Here is an 18406-nt window from a genome sequence, read left to right on the forward strand (position 1 = left end):
TCCTTGTGTGTCTGAGCTTCAAATTTAATCAGAACATCTGAGTAAGCTGGATGCTCCTCCATGCTGCAGCTCAGTTTCTGTAATATTCAACCGGGAGATCATATCGTGGGGCTTCGTTTGAATTTATCCACCAGGCAGTTTTAGCAATATAAAAGCCACAATAAAAGCAGATTTAACTTTGCAACGCGAGGATTACAACATGTGGTATTTTAACACTAATGCACATAAATGGGATATAAAATGGTATTTAAAAAGCCGCAGGTAAAGCTTAAGTAAAACACTTGGAAAAACCTTCAGGGAGTCTAAAGAACTATTTATAAAAAAGCACTTTAAATTAGAGCTGAATCACAATTAAATTGTGTCTAATACTGTAATTGCAAAGCTCTTCATGGGTTTAATACGTGGTAAAATATTTCAAATGTTATGTGTACACTCTCGGTGTATTGATAATAGATTTTTCCAGTTGGATGTACAGTCATAATCAATAAATTAGTGTATTATGAAAAAGTCAATTTATTTCCGGTTCTCAATTCACACAGAGAAACACATTATATAAATTATTTACACACAAATTCCTGTTTTTGTGCCTTTATTTTAGCTAATTATGATGTAAGTTGAAAACATGACATCTAAGATCAGGATATTGCATCAGACCAATAAAAACAATATTTATAATACACAAATGTGGCCTCGTATGTTTCATCTGACAAAGGTTGTCATTAGAACGTTTATTCTAATAGTCTCAACTCTCAGAACTAATTTCTGAAATTGTGCAGCTCTATTTTAAATGATTATCAGCACAGAGCAGGACAAACATTCCATACACCAATAGGCATGAATATCATATTTCACCTACTAATTTGCATTTATATGTGTTCAAAGCTATAGGGAAATTGTTTTGCAACCTAAGTGTATGTTGGGTTAGCTGGTCTCTCTTAATTGTTTTATAAAACTCGTTTAGATGTAAACGTGTACAGCTTCACTGATAGAAAAGTAATTGATTGTATTTGACTGTATTCAGTGCTATCCCGAGCCAAGAATGACTAAAAGCAAAACCACAGCATATCTTAAGTAGCAAAATCGGAATAAAATACATTCAAGTCAGAGACTGTTTAATGACAAAATGTGATAAAGTTTCATGGCTTGCAATAGTTGCTCCTACAATCTCACTGTCTCCTTTTTATATGCGAACGTGCAGATGAGGGGAGAGGAGAGTGAAGCATGTTAAAAACGGAACAATAACCCCTTCGCTCCACCACCTGCTTTGTTCCCTGGTAACACGTCAGAGGCAGCGGCTGGCTGTGGATCGAGGCGCACAGCTAGGCGAAGTCAGCACTTCTTGGGGACACTGCTAGGGGACAGTGGGCTGTCTCCTGACTCGGGACACGCACACGGGCAGAAACAAACACACAAACATCCCGGAGAGCTTCGAGCCCTGGAGCGAGCTGCGGGGAACCTATCAGGTACTGTAACGCGGACCTCTGCGCCCGCTTCGCCGTGCGCTCCGGGCGCTTCGCAAACAAACCTGAGGTGGAGAGGCGGGTGTCAACTCGGTGGCGAAGTCAAGAGACACGTGTCTGCTTGTGAAGTGGAGAAACGCGTTTCCACAGAGGCGACTGTTTGCGTGGGAAAGTGTATGCATATTTAATAGAAGAGTGGGCAGCGATAATTCGGAGAGATCTGGCTCACCAAGTGGGCAAAGTGAAGCAGGGGCGTGAGAGGGCTGCTGGTGACAAGTTTTCACTTGATCAGCTGCTCATCCCACACGGTTGCGCCGCGCTCTAGGGGTCAGGTTCGGTGTTTGGCGGCAACTTTTGGCTGCAATTTCAAACCCATACGACGGGGAAAGCTTTGCCAAATCCTCGGCATGACTAGAGAAAATAAGCGGTTTTTTGTTTGTTTGTTTTTTTGGGGGGGTTTTTTGCTAAAATTTTTTATTTGTCGAGCCCGGCTGTATTTCTAAGCCGTAGGAACCTCACACACAAAGCCAGCGCGTTTCAGTCTGCAGATGCAGCCGAAGGCTGCTGAGCTGGAGGAGGGATCTGACTGGTGCACATCTTGGACGCATGTGAAACGGCGCAGTCCATGATGATGAAGATGATGATGCTGGCTGCAGCTCTGCAGACAATCGCAGGCAGCTGAGTGAGCCGTGAGGTGCTGCCCAGGGTGCTGAGGAGTCGCCGTGTTTCTCCCCCCTCCTCCCCACCGCTCCCCCTTGCTGCCCGTCCAGACTGCACGCGTGAACAGCCGTGGATGCCGAGCAGCGTAACACGGCCCGAGTAAATAAATGGGACCGCACGTCGTCCGAGCGTTTGAGATATCATGGAGAGATTTTTCCTGCTCGTCCTCAGCGGCTGCCTCGGCGTCTCTCGAGTCACGGCGGGTAAGTTTTGTGGCGTGGGAGAGATTTTTTTTTTTTTTTTCACCCCAGGTGAATCTGAGCGGTGGTGATCATTTACTGCGAAATTGAACGCAGCATTCGTTGCGGGGGGGTTTCCATCGGCATGCGAGGTGATGCTGACTCTGGTGTGTGTTGGGTTGCAGTTGCTTCTCATTGAGTGTTTACAACATTCTGCAGCTGGTCAGAGAAACATGGAGGAACATGTGGAGTGATGTGGAGACGGAACTGACCTGTGACACACTGCTGCTGCTGCTGCTGCTGCCTCTGTGTGTTAATGGGAATAAACCTGAGCTGTGAAGCTCATAACATACAAAAGCATCAAGGCAAACATCGTAAATTTCTTAGACAACTAAGGCTCTTTTTGTTTCAGTTGACCAAAGTGTTGAAAAACTGCATTTTCTGGGGAATTTCCTTTGAGTTCATTAATGAAAATGCGATGATTAGGCTTTTCCTGGCCAATAGCTCACAAATTTGGCTTAAAATTCTAACCAATTGTTCTATTTTTCTTTTTCTAATTTAATTGACAACGATGTGAAAAAAAGAAAGAAATGTGTTGAATGTTCAGAGGACTTTAAGAGAGAAAAATGAGAACCTGTAATAAAAATAGTCATAAGAGAAAACAATGCTCTACAGCTCACACAAATGAAGGACTGTGGAGTATTTCAATTACACTACATAAACGAGAGAAAAATAAGTTGCTATTTCTGGTTTTTTCATGAAACTAAATGCGCAACAATACCAAAAAGACAATAAAATGTATTGCAGATTCTTTGATTGAGGTAGTACTTTTCAAATTGAAGGAATAAACAGATTGCCAATTATTATGCATCAGGTATAAAAAGAATCTCTCACAGGTGGTCTGATCTGGCTCAGTTGCTAGCACCGCTGCCTTTCAGCAAGAAGGTCTTGGGTTTGAATCCCAGTCAGGGCCTTTCAGCATAGAGTTTGCATGTTCTCAGGGTGTAGGTGTGAGTTCTCAGGTTCTCTGGCTTCAACCTACAGTTCAAAAATATGGATAGCAGGTCAACTGGGGGTTGTTCTGTCACAAACTGGCAACCTGTCCAGGGTGTGCCCGTCCTCTAGCTCAATGATTGTGGAAAGCTGGTCTAGATGAGAAAAAAAGTCTATCGACACATTTCCTTTGACAGACAGGAAATGGTGGAAGTTTTCAGTTTTGATGCATGAACAAAAAAAGGAGGTTTTCAGTATCTGACCTTGCAATCGCCAATCAGAGCTGACTTAGCAAAAATTAAATATCGTATGTGTTATTTCAAGAAAGACTCCAGATCATTAGAAATAGGGGACTGCTGCTGCACGGAAATGCCGCAAACGCATCCAGTGTGAGTGCTGTTTTTTTTCCAACATGCATCCATTAAACATCCATCTTAAAAGCCCAAACTATGCCGCACTCTGGAGCGCTCGCAGAGATGGAGAGCCTCTCTTCGCTCCTGCCGTCAGCATGCTCCTCTGGTTCGCTCATCATCCTCCCACTTTCACACCCTCACCACTGATGATGGATCACCAGGCTGCTGCTCTCTGATACACACAGACTTGCACAGTTTATTGAGACAAATAATTTAATTGTGCCCCACCCTTTGGACCTCCTGGGGTAATGCCTGGCTTCCATGAAGGGAAACCACTCTTTGAGGCCATTTTACAGCCGCGAATGTACATGGTATTTAATTTACAATAGCATATTATTTAGAAATACTTTGTTTTGTTGACTGTGTTTTACAGATGCACTGGTAGAAAAGCTTAAGAAGCTTTTGATTAAACTTTTTTTTTTTTTTATTTAGTATATGAAATATACTACACACAAAAATACATGTATTATAAATCAGACATTTATTCAGTGAAGAAATCCGACATCAAGAATATATATATGTGTATATATATATATATATATATATATTTTATTTTTTTTTTTAAACAAAAATACAAGCAGCGCAATTTGACGAGAAATCCACAACTTTCTGTATAACCGACTTACAAATAAAATGATAAAATGAAGGTTTTTTTTTTTTTTGTTGACCATAGGTTATATTATCTCTCCAGCACACTGAATAAGCGGTATGGTCCTATTGCTACACATAAACTAGAGGATTTTACTAAACTCTTTATCTGAAACCATGTGTTTTGGTCAGATTATACTATAATTGGCTTTTTCACCGACTCATATGGGCTTGTTGTGAAACAAAGGATAAATATTACAAAGTAAGGTGGAGGATCTGTAATGCTTTGGGACTGCTACTTTTCCAAAGACACTGGGTTAGCATGCACGGCATCATCAACTCTTTGAAATCCCAGTAGATTATAGATTGAAACCAGTAAACTAAATATTCCTTATTTAATCATCATCAAGTAAAGAATCATACAGAGGTTTACAAAGCAGGGCAACAGTGGCTCCATGCGAAGTGTTGCTGCCTTGTTTTCAAAGAGACAAAGGTTCAGTTCCAGTTTCCTCCCCGCCACATTAATGTGCCCTAAACCTCAAGAATCTGCAGATCGGTTTATGTTTATCAGAGCTACCAAGTGAATGTGGTTAAATTAGAAAAAGCTATTTTGTGTCACATTAAAATTGGAGAACACAGGGCTAAAAGTTTCAACCAAAAGGATTTCGGTGTGTATTTGCAAAGTGTGAAAAGTCCCCCATGTTTCAGAGCAGAGTAAAAAAAAAAAAAAAAAAAAGGATTCTACGTGCAGCACTTTTCAGTGGTCATGTCTGCCAAAGTCTAGGGTTTTGTCCTGGCACTGGGTGCTGATTCACTGCTTTATGGAAAGAATCTGTTCCAATTCATCTTGAATCGTTTGAATAGTTTTCTCATCTCAATAGCTTGAAGGCTGTTAACCAAAAGCTTCCCACCAGATCTGATTGGATGTGATTAACGTTTTATATGTTTTGCTTTTTTTGCTTCTCCTCTTCACCAGCTGTTCAAACGTCCATCTGAGCTGTATGGATTTTTTTTTTCTGCAGTTTTAGGGGAGATTTTATGTGACACATTAGGTCACACTGCTTCCTCTTGGTTGTTGCAAACATGGTAATTTGTGTTTCAGAGCATCTCTTAAAATAAAACGGACTAAACACAATGCAATTCTTACAGAAAAAACATTTGTAACAAATAAAAATGTGTTGCAGACATGTAAGAAGCTCTACATTAACAAACATGCTGCAGAGGTTTAAGGCAGAACCTAAACTGGAGAAAAACTTGATTAAATTAACAGAGAGAGAAAGAAACAGGACAGGTGTAACAATAAATAAGTTTGGAGCAAGTATGAAGAAAAAAGCAGAATGCGGAAAAAAAAACCAGAACAGATTAAATTAAACCATAGCTGTGCAAATTTAACAAAAGAAACTGACAACAAAAGGAAAAGGATTCTGCAGACGTCCTGTTCGGGTGCAGACATTCTGAATAAAATAGAAAATAAAGAAATAAAAAGATTATCTGTATTTATGTAATAAAGCCCCTAGCCTTTATCTGATTTCTTTCAAACAAAAAACAACATCAAACAGCTTCTTGTTTGTTGATTCGTTTACATGCTTTAAAGATGAGAACTTCTGGTTTTCATGCCTTTTATGAGCATGAAGAAAATCCGGAAGCTTTTGGTGTTTGATCACTGTTTAGAGTCAAAAAATGAAAACTCCTCAATAAGAGGATATTTTAGAAAATGTCTCCCTGAGTCAGGTTCTCTTTCTGCTCCATTAAAAATGATTAATAAATAATCATTAATTAATCATTTAAAAAAATATATTATGCTCCGAATGAGTGTAATTAATCTAAGCAAGTCTTAAACATACTTTTCATTATACATACATTTTTGTATTAAAGTCCCACCTTCCGTCTCTCACAGTAAGCGATCGTAAAGCATGTAATTTTAATGAATGCCTTAGAGTGGATGTGCTGTTGGAGAAATGCAAAAAAAGGCGGAAAATGACCTTTTATCTAAAAAAGAACTCCCACAAAATACGTTACTACTGTATAGTAAAAACTCATATGCTCTCTGCTTTGCCTTTTAGTCACATGCTCCATTTTAGACGAGGGATTGCTGCTTGACTGACAGGAAAGGTCCATTGTCAGCTTTAGAGGAACATTCAGGACTCCTGGTCCAGTTCATCTGGAAATTATGCTTCAGTTTATTTTTATAAATTAAACCAAGCCAACCTAATTCCCACTAAATACTTTAAACAAAATTTAACCATGTTGATCTTTGGGAATGGGAGCAGGTAAGAATGTTATTGAGCAATGCATAATGGCTGATCTTTTCTTAGCGTTATCCTTTCTAATTTCTCAAAGCGATTCAACTTTCCCTTTACTCCAACGTTTATTATAGTAAAGTAGACAGTACATATTTTATTCTTTAGCAGAAGAAATCAAACTGCAGATAATTTCAGCTCTGCTTTTGCATATGAAAGGAAAGGTGTCCAAAGTTTAAACTAAATCCAAGATAACTATAAAAGCACCTTCAGAAAAATAGCACTATTGCTCAAGATTACTTCAAGGAGTAGAAAGCAAGTCCTTAATAAACAAATGAGTAAAGATACAAACGTTCCACACAGTTCTGTTTCACATTTATAAATTGTTGACGGAAAAGCACTAAATTATGCAGCAATGTTTCCTTTCACCTTGCTTCAAAATATTCAACTGCACAAGTCTTCACCTCAGTCAGCACTTATTTTGATCTAAAACTGTGTAAAACGCTTAAAACAGTCATAGACGAAAATACTTTTAAACACAAAGAGGAAGCTGTAATTTCTATAAAATATTTGACTTCAAAAAATATTTTCTCTCCCTCACTGCGTATTATGTTTTAATCATTCCATGACGAGCTGAGCAAGACGAAGTGAAAAACAGTAAAGCCAAGTGTTTGTATCAATCTGCTGCTGTTCTTTCCTCTGGCACCGTGTAACACTCTCCTTCATTTTATAAAGCCTCTTTGAGCTCGCTGAGAGCTTAGCAAGAGGCAGATGAAAAGAGCAATGGCCTTGTGGTTAATAGCGATGACTCAAACTTGCAAAAGTTATGAGATCAGGCAGCAACACGAGGATTAGGATCAGCGGGAGGTTCAAGCACAAAGAGAATCATTTAGATTGCCATCTCTTTACGTCAGAAATTGATTTTAGCACCACATTTCTTTGATGGTGTTGTTTGTGCGATACATCGGGACAGATTGGCACCGTCGTTTGAACACTGAGCCCATGGGAGAAAGAGGCGATGATGCCAGCAGACTGACGTGGCGATGGTGGCGCTCTGACGCACGCCGTTGTCGGTTAAATGTCCCAGGTGTGGGAGGGTCTGAGGTTTTTTTTGTTTTTTTTTTCCAAGAATGTAAATGTTTTTTCCATCTGACCTTTAGGAAGTTAGCGGTGAATAATTTCACCATCTGTGACATGTTATTTATACACAGAGACATGACACACCAGATCCGATGATCCTTTTCAGTAGACCAGTAGCTCTGTATAAATATCAGTTTAAATATATTTTGTCTCACAAGGCAAATATTTCACAAGTCTAAAAAAGCCAGATAGAACATTGCTTATTTTTCAGCACTGATTTGTTGAATTTCAGATCATCTTTTATTCATAGGTCACAACTAAGGAAATTACCAGTAATTATTTTTACAAAACTATCAATTAATTATGTTCCATTTATACTTTACTTTGAGTTCATTAGAGTGTTTTGGTTCTTTTGATTCTCAGTCTACCTTTTTCCTTGGGGTGTATATATGACGTAACACAGAGGTTCACTTCTATTGCTGATGCTTCAAAATAGGAAAGAGAAGAGCAAGTCACATACAAATAAGGCAAATGGCTCCAAAATGTCTGGCGTTTCCTAAACTCTAAGAGTAAAGAGTTCCTGGATAATTAATATAATAGATAAATAGAGAAATCGTGAATCGACCTTCTTTCATGGCCATGTCAGTGTCCCAGAATTTCAAAGGAAACTTGACTTTTTTTTTTATAAGCAAGGAAACATGGTTGTGCAAAGTATCAACAGCAGTGGAGAGTGCCTAAGTATGCATGTCCCCCACAGATTGTCATTTGTATCTTTTGGGATTTTTGTCATATGAATTCCATTGCCCTGTTTGCTTTGCTGCGTGTTTTATTTAAAATAAATGTTTTAATTTGGTCCTTAGTTTTCAGTTAGTTGCCTGATCATCATCTTCGTGTCCTTCAGCAGTCGACAATAACAACCACTAATTTTCTTTGATTATTTCACGGCTTTTTCTCATGTTGGTTTTCTTGATGTTGCCGAGTTGCCTCATTTTGTTTCTCCTTGTTATGTGCTTCCACCTAAAGCAGCAGCATTCTCTGTTAGTGTCTGTGAAAAAGAAACAAGTATTTTCTGGGCTATTATCCTCACATGAGTCCACCAGGTGCCACTTGTGGTTTTAAGTAAGACTGAATTACCAAAAAATAAAAATAAAAAGTCAAACATTGGAACTTGGAAGCATAGCTTAAATGCAGGAGTGTGTGGATCCTTTTTTATTAAAAGCTGCTTTTTGTGTGGTGGCCCAGATGGTGTGTTTTACATTTAAGTGGTTTGTAGAAAAGGTGTGTCCCTAGGAGATTACTTGCTTTATTTTCCCCGTTTCTTATGTGCTTCCCTCTGAAAAAGTTTCTCTATATTAGAAGTTTTGTCTAATAAAAATAGGCTAGAGATCATTTTATTGGCTGTTGGAGTTTTGTTAACTTTTCTGATTCATAATTTGGAAGTTCAGAAAAAAGGGACAAAATGAACATGATGAGGATCCAAGAGTTCAGCTGGTGTTTCATCTAAGGGAATGCTGCTGTATCTAAACTTTATTGTAGTTATTGTGTACAAATTTGTCACAGATATCAACATTACTACATTTAGGACTTAAAGGAATTTTAAATGACAAAATATTGATTTTAATATGGTTAATATTATTAGAATTAGTTGCTAAAAGTTTGATCTTTTCATAGCACATTGACTGTCTCAACAACACATATACTGGACATCTTCTGTGTACCATTAAATTTGTTTTAACTATAAATTTCAGTCCTGGGAATTAATCCCTGTGTCTCAATAAAGCGCTTACTGTAGGAAATGTTTGGAAAAAGTCCTACAATTGATCAAATCTTTAATGAACTAATTCACAACTTCCCAGAGATCATTTCTAGTCATTTTGAAAGTAGCAATTAACAAATTTGATGGTTGCTCTTTAATAAATGATGAGATGGACTAACGCCAGTCTACATCCCAAACACCCAGCGCCAGCATTAAGGTGAACAGAGAAAAGACCTTCAGTTATTTAAACTAGTTTTGAAAAATATTATTGTGAAGCTTATAGCATATCTGCACATCTTATACTCATTAAGGCTTTTATTCAAGTTCTGTGTCATAATCTGTAGCTGCTTTTCTACCTGCAGGCATAAAGTTTCTTGTCAGTATTTTATTTGTGCTGCAGTGGATAATTAGACCCTCAGATAAAATCCTTTTAACAAGCTCAACAGGAAACCGCACCATGCTGAGGAGGTCATAAATATGGCTGAAGGTTACCGTACTCATACTGTTTTTTTAAAGAGCCTCTCTTGCAGCACTATAAGTCCAAATAGCAACTAGATTTACTGGTTGAAATATCCCTTCTCTACGCTCACTGCATCTCTTGTGTCTGCAGCAAAGCATCATGTAAACTGCTTTGTCTGTTTTTTATGCTTGGTCTTTATATCAGTTTTTATATTATTATTTAATCATGATTTTTTTTTTAAACAAAACTCTATTTTTCTTTTTATTTAGGAGTATCTCCGTTTTTTCAGTTGTCCTTTTTAATTCAGGGATCGCCGCTGCTTGAATATTTCCATTTTTTAACAGTTTTTCTTTCTATTACAAAGTGCTAATTTCACATTCATAACCTCACATCAAGCTGCGAGGTCTTTTAGAGTTATCATCTCCATCTCATATTACTTGTTTGCCTTAGGGGGCCAGGAGAAAGCGGGGCGGGAGGCTTATTCCTAATTTGAGAATAGATTTCATTAGCAATGGGGTTGTCAAATAATCAGGCTCACGGCGCTCCTTTGCCTTTCTAAATTAGCTGGCTTGCATTCTCTCTGTACACAATGCTGCATTGATTTTCAAACTCAGCTTTTTGACATTTAATTAGAGGAATGTTGGTGGTGTGCACATTTCATCAAGTAGAAATATGGTGTTTTGCAACCGCACCCTTTCCACCTCAGTGCACTTTTGCCCGGCAGGGTTGGAAAATTCATTTCCCACGAGTAAATAACTCATTCCTCCACAGAGGGACTGAAAAAAAATTAAGCGTGATTATTTGACAGAGCTGTGTACTGAAGCAAAGGGGACCGTAGAGAATGCATAAAAAAATACAGCATAGTCTAAACAAATAAAAACATAGGTTATCGAATAAGAAGTGATCCAATTGTAAATAATCCCACATTTAAAGCTAAAACACTTTTTTTACAGCCGTTTTCTCAACCTACACTGTAAACCAACTGAAGGATGAGATTAATCAATAGCAAAGTAGTATATGAGTGAGTCACCATCTCCCCTTTTCACCCACCACATCCTCACTGTAGCTGGATTTCCATTGAAGTGTCAATTACAAGCAGAAAACGATGGAGGGGCTGCCAAAAGATCCGAAGCACGGCACAGAAATACAGCGAGAAGAGAGACAGACGTGGATGAAAAGCAGGAGAGACAAAAAAAAAAAAAACACAGACAGCGCGGGTGTCTGCGAGGGGGAGGCTTTACCGCAAGTGTCCGTATCAGTCAGGAAAAATAGGTTCGGAAAACAATTTAATACAGATATATGGTTTTCTTCTGGCAGCTGTAAATCCTAAGGATCTGGCAAGACACTGAAATAAATTATAAAGAACAAAGAAAAGGGGGATTCCATTCATGAGGCGCCTTCTTTTAGGCTTTTGGTTATATTTTAAGCAATGACAGTAAGAAGTGTGGCTGTGAACCAACTGGCTGCCTTCAATAACGAACACATTACCAGCAATCAGTTATAAAACATGACAACGCTTTGCAGTGTGATCATACACAAATTAGCTAGCACTTCTTAATTAACTACCAGATGTTTCTGCTTCCTAATAAAGTCTGAAATGCCTCCAGCAGTTTTATTCAGTAAGCTTAAAAAGAAGCTCAATGTCTACTACATCACTGTAATTCACTATCTAATTTAGCATTTCACAATTTTGAATCTTATAATTCATTGTTTCTTAAATGTTTCCCAAAGGTTAGGGATAGGGTTAGGGTAAACAATTTCAGTGTTTGTTTTTAACCAACAGCTTTTCAGCCTATCAGAATTAATTCAGCTCTGTTGCTAGGCAGACGAAGGACTGAATCAACTTGGTGAATATTAACTCTACAGAGAATCTGGAGCGCTGCAAAAACACATGTAGTCTCTTTATGTAAAGTGAACAAACAAATCCCTTCATTTTGAAGAGATCTTGCAGGGAAAATGTTAACCAGCAGGAAAAATACACCAATCAACTGGTGAGAAACTGGAAAGGCTGGTTTTCAGTCGATTGGTTCAGTAATAAATAGCATTAAAAACAGATAAAAGTTTAGGAATGTGAAGTCATCTTCAAAAAACAAGAATGTTAATGAAAAGTTCATTAATTTCTTTAACTCAATCACAAATTGAAACACATTATAAATTAATTACACACAAACTGATGTTGTCACAACTAGCTTTCTGTTAATTAGGACAAGCTTCTTTCCATACAGCTAATGAAAAATACAACATTTAAAATAAGAATATTACATCAGACCAAATAAAACATTTTGAATACAGAAATGCGAGCTGTAATGAAAGGCATGTAATACCTCCTTTAAGGTTATTATTTGCAAAAGGTACTTCTAATCTGACAAATGAGTTTTGCTGGAATCCTTATTTGAATTTACTGAACAAGATGATGTGCTTTGATGCTGCAATTGTAATTCCTCCATTTTCTAAAAGATTCACAAACATCAACGTTATGAAACAAAGCTGCTGCATTTTTTTTCCAATTGTGTGCTACATTCTTTAGAAGAGTGTCTGAATCTTTGCAGCAAACATCAAAGGAAACCAAAAATTGGTGTGGATTGCCACATGTCTGGTCAGTGTAACTCCTCACTACACCTCAGACTTGACAGAGAAAAGTTCAAGCTGACAGCTGAGAGACTTCAGGTTGGGGCGTGTAGAGCCTTGACATGTTTTTGGCTTTCAGGTGAAATTGACAGTATCAAGCTGTTTCTTATCACTTAATCTCTGAGTCTCCGAACTCTAATCTCTCTTTAAATAGTTAATTTTAAAAAAAGGAAATATGAGCTACATGTCTCAACAGGTTTACATAACACGCTTATATTCAGTTCTGCAATTTGTTCTCCTACAAGATACTCATCATTATGGTTTAATTTATAGCTGCTATTTCCCCCGCAGGTTAATGTGCTCTTTAAAAGTTGTGCTGTTTTATCTATGTTTCCTCAAATTAACACTGCTTTGATACGTTATCCCATCAGCAGGTTATTGCAGCTCACATAGGGTGACTGTTTACGCGCCATAACATGGTTTATAGAGACGGACGTTGTTAAATCTGAATTAGTAGCCCACCATGATGCAGAGTGATTCTAAACACCTGAGGCCGGTGCTTCCTTTTAAAAGGCCAGATAGAGCTGGAACATGATGGAGCTATAGCAGGCAGTTTTCACCCTAACTCACAAGCCCACAGACTAGCTTATTAGCAACCTGGGGAGCAGAACTAGCCAAGGGGCCTGAATCTGGGAGAGAGGCATTTCTAATGACTGCAGAGCTGTAATAAGGTGGTACAAATCCATGTCTCCCCATGGGGCTGGATGGAGGCAGGAACACCACCCTGTATGCTTGTGGTTTTAATTCAGGAATGACAACAGGGTGTACTGTCGCTAAACCGGTTACATTCATGGACTTTGCTGAATTCAGAATGTATGGCTTTATAAAAACGTTGTCCTCTAAGGACATCTGTTACAGTTTTTCAGTTATACAAGTATGCTATCTAATATTCTTTCTATATGCAGTTTTAGGGGTTAGGTTTAATTCATGATTTAACAAGGAGGCCCATTGGCTTTTCTCATGGAGCTAGCTTGGTTTGGAGCTAGGTGTTTTTCTTTAATGATTGAACCATCACTTGAAAACTGCTTTTTTGGGTTTACTAATGTCATCCTTGTCTGTTTGAAAATCTAAAACATTTAAGTGTGACAAAAACAACAAAAAGAAGAATCTGTAGAGGAAAACACTTCCACAGCACGGTATGGAACTGTTACATGATTAAAGGGACAGTATGCATTGTCTAGACACATAGTGCCATTTTATAGCACAATCAAGTAACTGTGTTACCTGCAGTTGTAGATAAAAATGCTGTACATATCAAACATAAATTTCACGAAATTTGTATTTGTCTCTTTAAGACGATCCTACTCTTTCCTACACTCCACCTTCAGTACATCATCACACGAGTGCTTCTCACCGTAAATACATTAAAATCTGATGATGAAATGCTTGAATTCATGACACTAAGTAAATATGGGCTATTTTGAAACTTTTGGTCAGTTTAAATGCAATGTGATCATTTATTTTGCATCTAGCTGCATTAGTTTATCTAAATACTCTTTGGATCAACTTGTCACACTCTCCATCTGTCTACATCTACACTCCTTCATATGCTTACAAACAAGTTATACTTCACCTCAGTCTAAATAAACACCAGAATTTGGGGGATTTTTAAAAACCGTATATGTCTTACGTTATTTTCAGTTCTAATGTGTTGACATGAATGTATCCACAGGTCGATCCTGATGGATTTTCTGCAGCCATGATCCACCTCTCTGTTAATTGCAGTTATTGCTGCAGTAGTTTTTGTTCTCTCTGTGTTTTTTCTTTCTGTTGATGGCACATTTGGCCCAGCATTGCTGTTTTAGCTCCATCTCTTTCCTGGATTGAGCTATTTCTGCCAATAATTCAGCGTTCTCTTTGGGTTTTATTTTTTTCAGTGAAAGTAATCCTGGCTCAATGCTTCTGAGTTTAGCTGTGCATGTTTCCTGGAACTCATTGATCCATTTTAAATAAATAAAATGGAATTGAATGAATATGCTAATATTAAGTTTACTTTTTTTAGATGTCTGTTCATATAAAATCAAGTTTTTGGATAAATTCTCAGACAGCCTGGTTACAGCACTTTAAAAAGAATACATCAGATTATATCATGAGGCAGACTGACTGCAGATTTATTCTTACTAAAGTATTTGCACTGTGTAGAGAGGTTGCAGTGAACTTTAAGGCCTCTTTGTTAATCAGAATAAACCTCCGGTAACTCGGCTGACTGCATGTTTATGCCATGTTCAAATGGGCCCACACAAAATGATTCGAGGCAGCAGAAATAGCTCCGCGGAGACCACTCAGGAAAGCAGAGCTCTACAGCTGGGGAACATGAAAAGAAAAATCATTTGATCTTTATAGTACCCAACAGCACACGCTCCACATTACATATTCTCAGGCTACCTGCAGTATCTCCCTCCAACTCAGCCCACGCTTCTGTGTCGGCACACTTGGTAACATGTGGCAGACAAACTCTGTCCGACTCAGATCGATGGAGAATCGAGGAGAGCACAAATAAAACAATGATGGACCACTCGGCATTCCCCCCTGAACTGTCCACGTTTTAACATGTTCAATGTCTCAGGGAGCTTTTAAACGCTAGGGAGCAATAAGGAGCTGTCATCCTCAACACGGCTCAGCGTGGGACTGACAATTAGCTGTCACTCTGATCATCATCAGGATAACAAAGATGCACACGCAACAGAGAAATCCGTCATGGCTCAAAGTCACCCCCGCCTTGTCTCAGAGCGAAGCGGGCTGTGTGCCACTGAGAGTTTATGAAGACATCTGTCTGGTGTTTCATTAGGGCTGACTCCTGTGTCATGTGGATATTTAAGGAACACGGTCACGGCCCGGCATCCTCTCTCTTTCTCTCTCTGTCTGTCCCCAAAGAGAAACACATGCGAAGAGGAGACGGGCAAAGACAAAAGAAAAAGTTTCCAAAAGCTCTGGGACACGAGGACACTTGGAGAGCGGGTTTATAAACGCAATATATGGACATTTGAACTTGATGCATATTCACCTTGCACTGCTTCTTTTGAAGTTTAACTATTATTCAATTTAAAAGACTTTAATCAATACTTGTTTTCTGAAGGAGAAATGTGGGACCATCGGATATCTTTTTACAAAACACAAGAGGCACCCAGAATATTAAACAATGGAGTGAAAATATAAAAGAACCACTGAGAGAGTGAGACAATCAAAGATTAAAGTTAGCTTTCTCCAATAGGACAGGAAATTCTGATTCAAAATCCAAACATAAGCGCATTTTCCACTTAGCTGAGGCCTTTTCCTTACATCACTTCAAAAGACCACACTGGACTTTAGATTCACTTCAAACAACCTCTGATCCACACAGTTAGCCAGATTATTAAAAATGTGTTTTTACTACTTTGTATATTCTTATAGTTCTGCCTGTTTATATGAAAGTAGCCCACTGTAAAGGTCCCTCTAGGACACGACAAATAAAAGGTTTTAATAAGGTTCAAAGTCTGTTTAATTTAGAAATCTGGAAAGCTCTAAAATATCCAAAATTAGTTTTAAACTCTGGACATTTTTTAAGTTTTATTTTGATATGTATCAAATATTTATCTTTATTTATATTTATCTTTAATATTTATCCTTATTTATCTTCTGTTAGCCACTGGACCTATCCAAATTTAGCTGGAACAAATATGTTGAGAGTAAGGCTTGGATAGCGTCAGCATGTCAATGTGCCTCAGTAATCAGATAACCGAAGTGAAAGACATTTCAATTTGTGGAGGTTAGAGGAATCTCTCTCTGATTTAAAAGAAAAGTTTTACAAATAATTATAACATCCACTCATTTATAGTGGTCATAGTTCTCATATTATTATAGGTTTACTTGTGATTATTCTTAATCTGGAAGTGTATTCTTTCAAGGAGCTGAGTTTGAAATCCATCAAGAACAACATTTGTCTGACTGAGTCAGGAAAAGAACTAATCACTCTTTAAAACATTGTCTGTGTCACATGTTTTTTTTTTTTTTTTTTTCGAAACACAGCTGATTAAAATGATTTAAGCTTGTTGTATGCCTGTTAGTCAGCAGTACTTATAGTTAAATGTTAAACGCCAAAACCACGAGAACAAAGGTTGGGAAACTCTGCTTTAATAGCAAAGTCTCGCACTTTATGCAACAGCTTTCCTCAATGTTAAAATATGAATGAGGATTGTAATGTGAAGCGATAGGTAAGATAAAAATGTAGGCTACATGAATATGTTTGTTCCCACAGTGTGCAGGAGAACTTGTATTCATTATTTTTAAACAGCAGTTTAGCACGTGTAAAGTAAGCAATGGTGTCACAGACAGAAATAAATGTGCTCCAGGAGGGAGAACAGAAAATAAAGTGAGCACCAACAGAGAGATGATAAGCTTCATTTGTGATTCCTACGCTTTCATTTGGCTCCGGAGCCCAAGACGCCCATCCTCCAGGCTAACCAAGTAAACAGCAGACAGTAAACAAAAGCACATCCACTGCAAACATCAAAGTTTCCCCCCTCATTTCTGATGAAGAGATGCAGCGAGTCTCCATCCTGTCATCTGCAGTTAGTCAGGTCATTCATCAAGATGTCAGCCATAGGCATCAAGCCAAGAGGCAGCGCAAAACAAAAGAAAGGCAAAAAAAAACCTGCAGCCCCTGTTTCTAAATGTACAGTACGTACACAAGCACTAGAGCAGCCCATTGTCCTGTAATTACCAGCTGTGAGGTTGGTGCGGGTTTGAGGGCAAGTGAGCGTTAAACTATTCAATGACTCATTGATTCCATTTGATTGGTTGAGTAAGATTTATGACCCGTCAAAGCCTCGGAGCGGCCTCGCTTAAAACTTCTCGTCTTTATTCACCTTTCAGCTCCACAAAGCAAATATCAATCAGAGCTTCTTAAAGGAAGGATCCAGCATTTCACAACAATAGAGTTCAGATGCGAGGGCATAATCGTTGAAATAAAAAGGCCCACACTCATCTTGACTTTCAGTCATTCTTTGTGGCATTAAAGTCTAAAAGTTCATTATGAGACCCCTGCTTTAAATCAGAGCCTTTAACAGATCATTTGTTCTTTCCCTTAGCTTTCCGGTCCTTTAATAGTGCGATCCACACACATCAGACGTGTGCAGCCTTGAGCTTCATAATTACAGACTTCAAGTCCCCAGCAGCTGAGGCCACCAAAGTGCAACCAGAGCAACACATAATCTCACCACTAATTATGTAATGAAGGCAAATTATTATTCGCAGCTCTTGTAGAGTGTGACCCTAATTAAACCAGAGGTGTGTTTGGAACTCGACACCAAACCAAAAGCACAACGAGGAGACACACAGTTGTTTAGTCATTAGACGTATTCTGATAACGAGTCCAAAGTCGTTAGCGTCTCTTTATATTGGTTTGTGTTGGAGCATTTTATTGCTCTTGTTTTCAAATACTTACAAAGAGACAGAAAATGGGAAATTTAATAAGAACTTGCTAAATATTATAGCTTGCAATCAAAATACAAATTGGATGAATACATAAAGAAATTAATTGTACTATTTTTAAGATTTTCTTTGATTAAAAATGTGTTATTTATAAACAATGATACGGGTGTTTCATTCCTCACACTTACTTAAGTTTAAACTAACCAAAGGACTGATTTTATTCGATTTTCTCCCATGTGGCTACTGTATAACTGCCACGGTTTCATAATGCAATGGTATTTACACAAAAAATATATATATTTTTCTTTTGCTGTTGATGCCCCTCAAATTTACCTTAATATGCGCTAATACACAAAGTAAGCTTATAGCTACAGTCTCCCTTATTTCTTGGGGGTACAACCAAAGAAAATAAATAGTATTTTTCACTGTTTTTCCTCTTCCTACTCCCCACTATGAATCCCAACCTCATAAAATGGATTC

The 18406-nt window shown here is 38.2% G+C and overlaps 1 protein-coding gene across 2 annotated transcripts in view; it reads left to right on the forward strand.

Annotated features, from left to right (window-relative positions):
* The first annotated feature begins 1507 nt into the window (after positions 1-1507).
* Positions 1508-18406, forward strand: part of fndc5a (fibronectin type III domain containing 5a) — a 33334-nt gene continuing 16435 nt past the window's right edge. Inside the window, exon 1 of one of the 2 annotated variants that reach the window (XM_028001106.1) lies at positions 1508-2383. In XM_028001106.1, coding sequence (XP_027856907.1) covers positions 2323-2383 — 61 coding nt within the window. In that variant the 5' untranslated portion in view covers positions 1508-2322. The remainder of the gene's footprint in view (positions 2384-18406) is intronic. The other variant, XR_003593392.1, reaches the window with a different exon arrangement.

Source organism: Xiphophorus couchianus, chromosome 19 (genome assembly GCF_001444195.1).
Source record: "Xiphophorus couchianus chromosome 19, X_couchianus-1.0, whole genome shotgun sequence".
Lineage (NCBI taxonomy): Eukaryota > Metazoa > Chordata > Actinopteri > Cyprinodontiformes > Poeciliidae > Xiphophorus > Xiphophorus couchianus.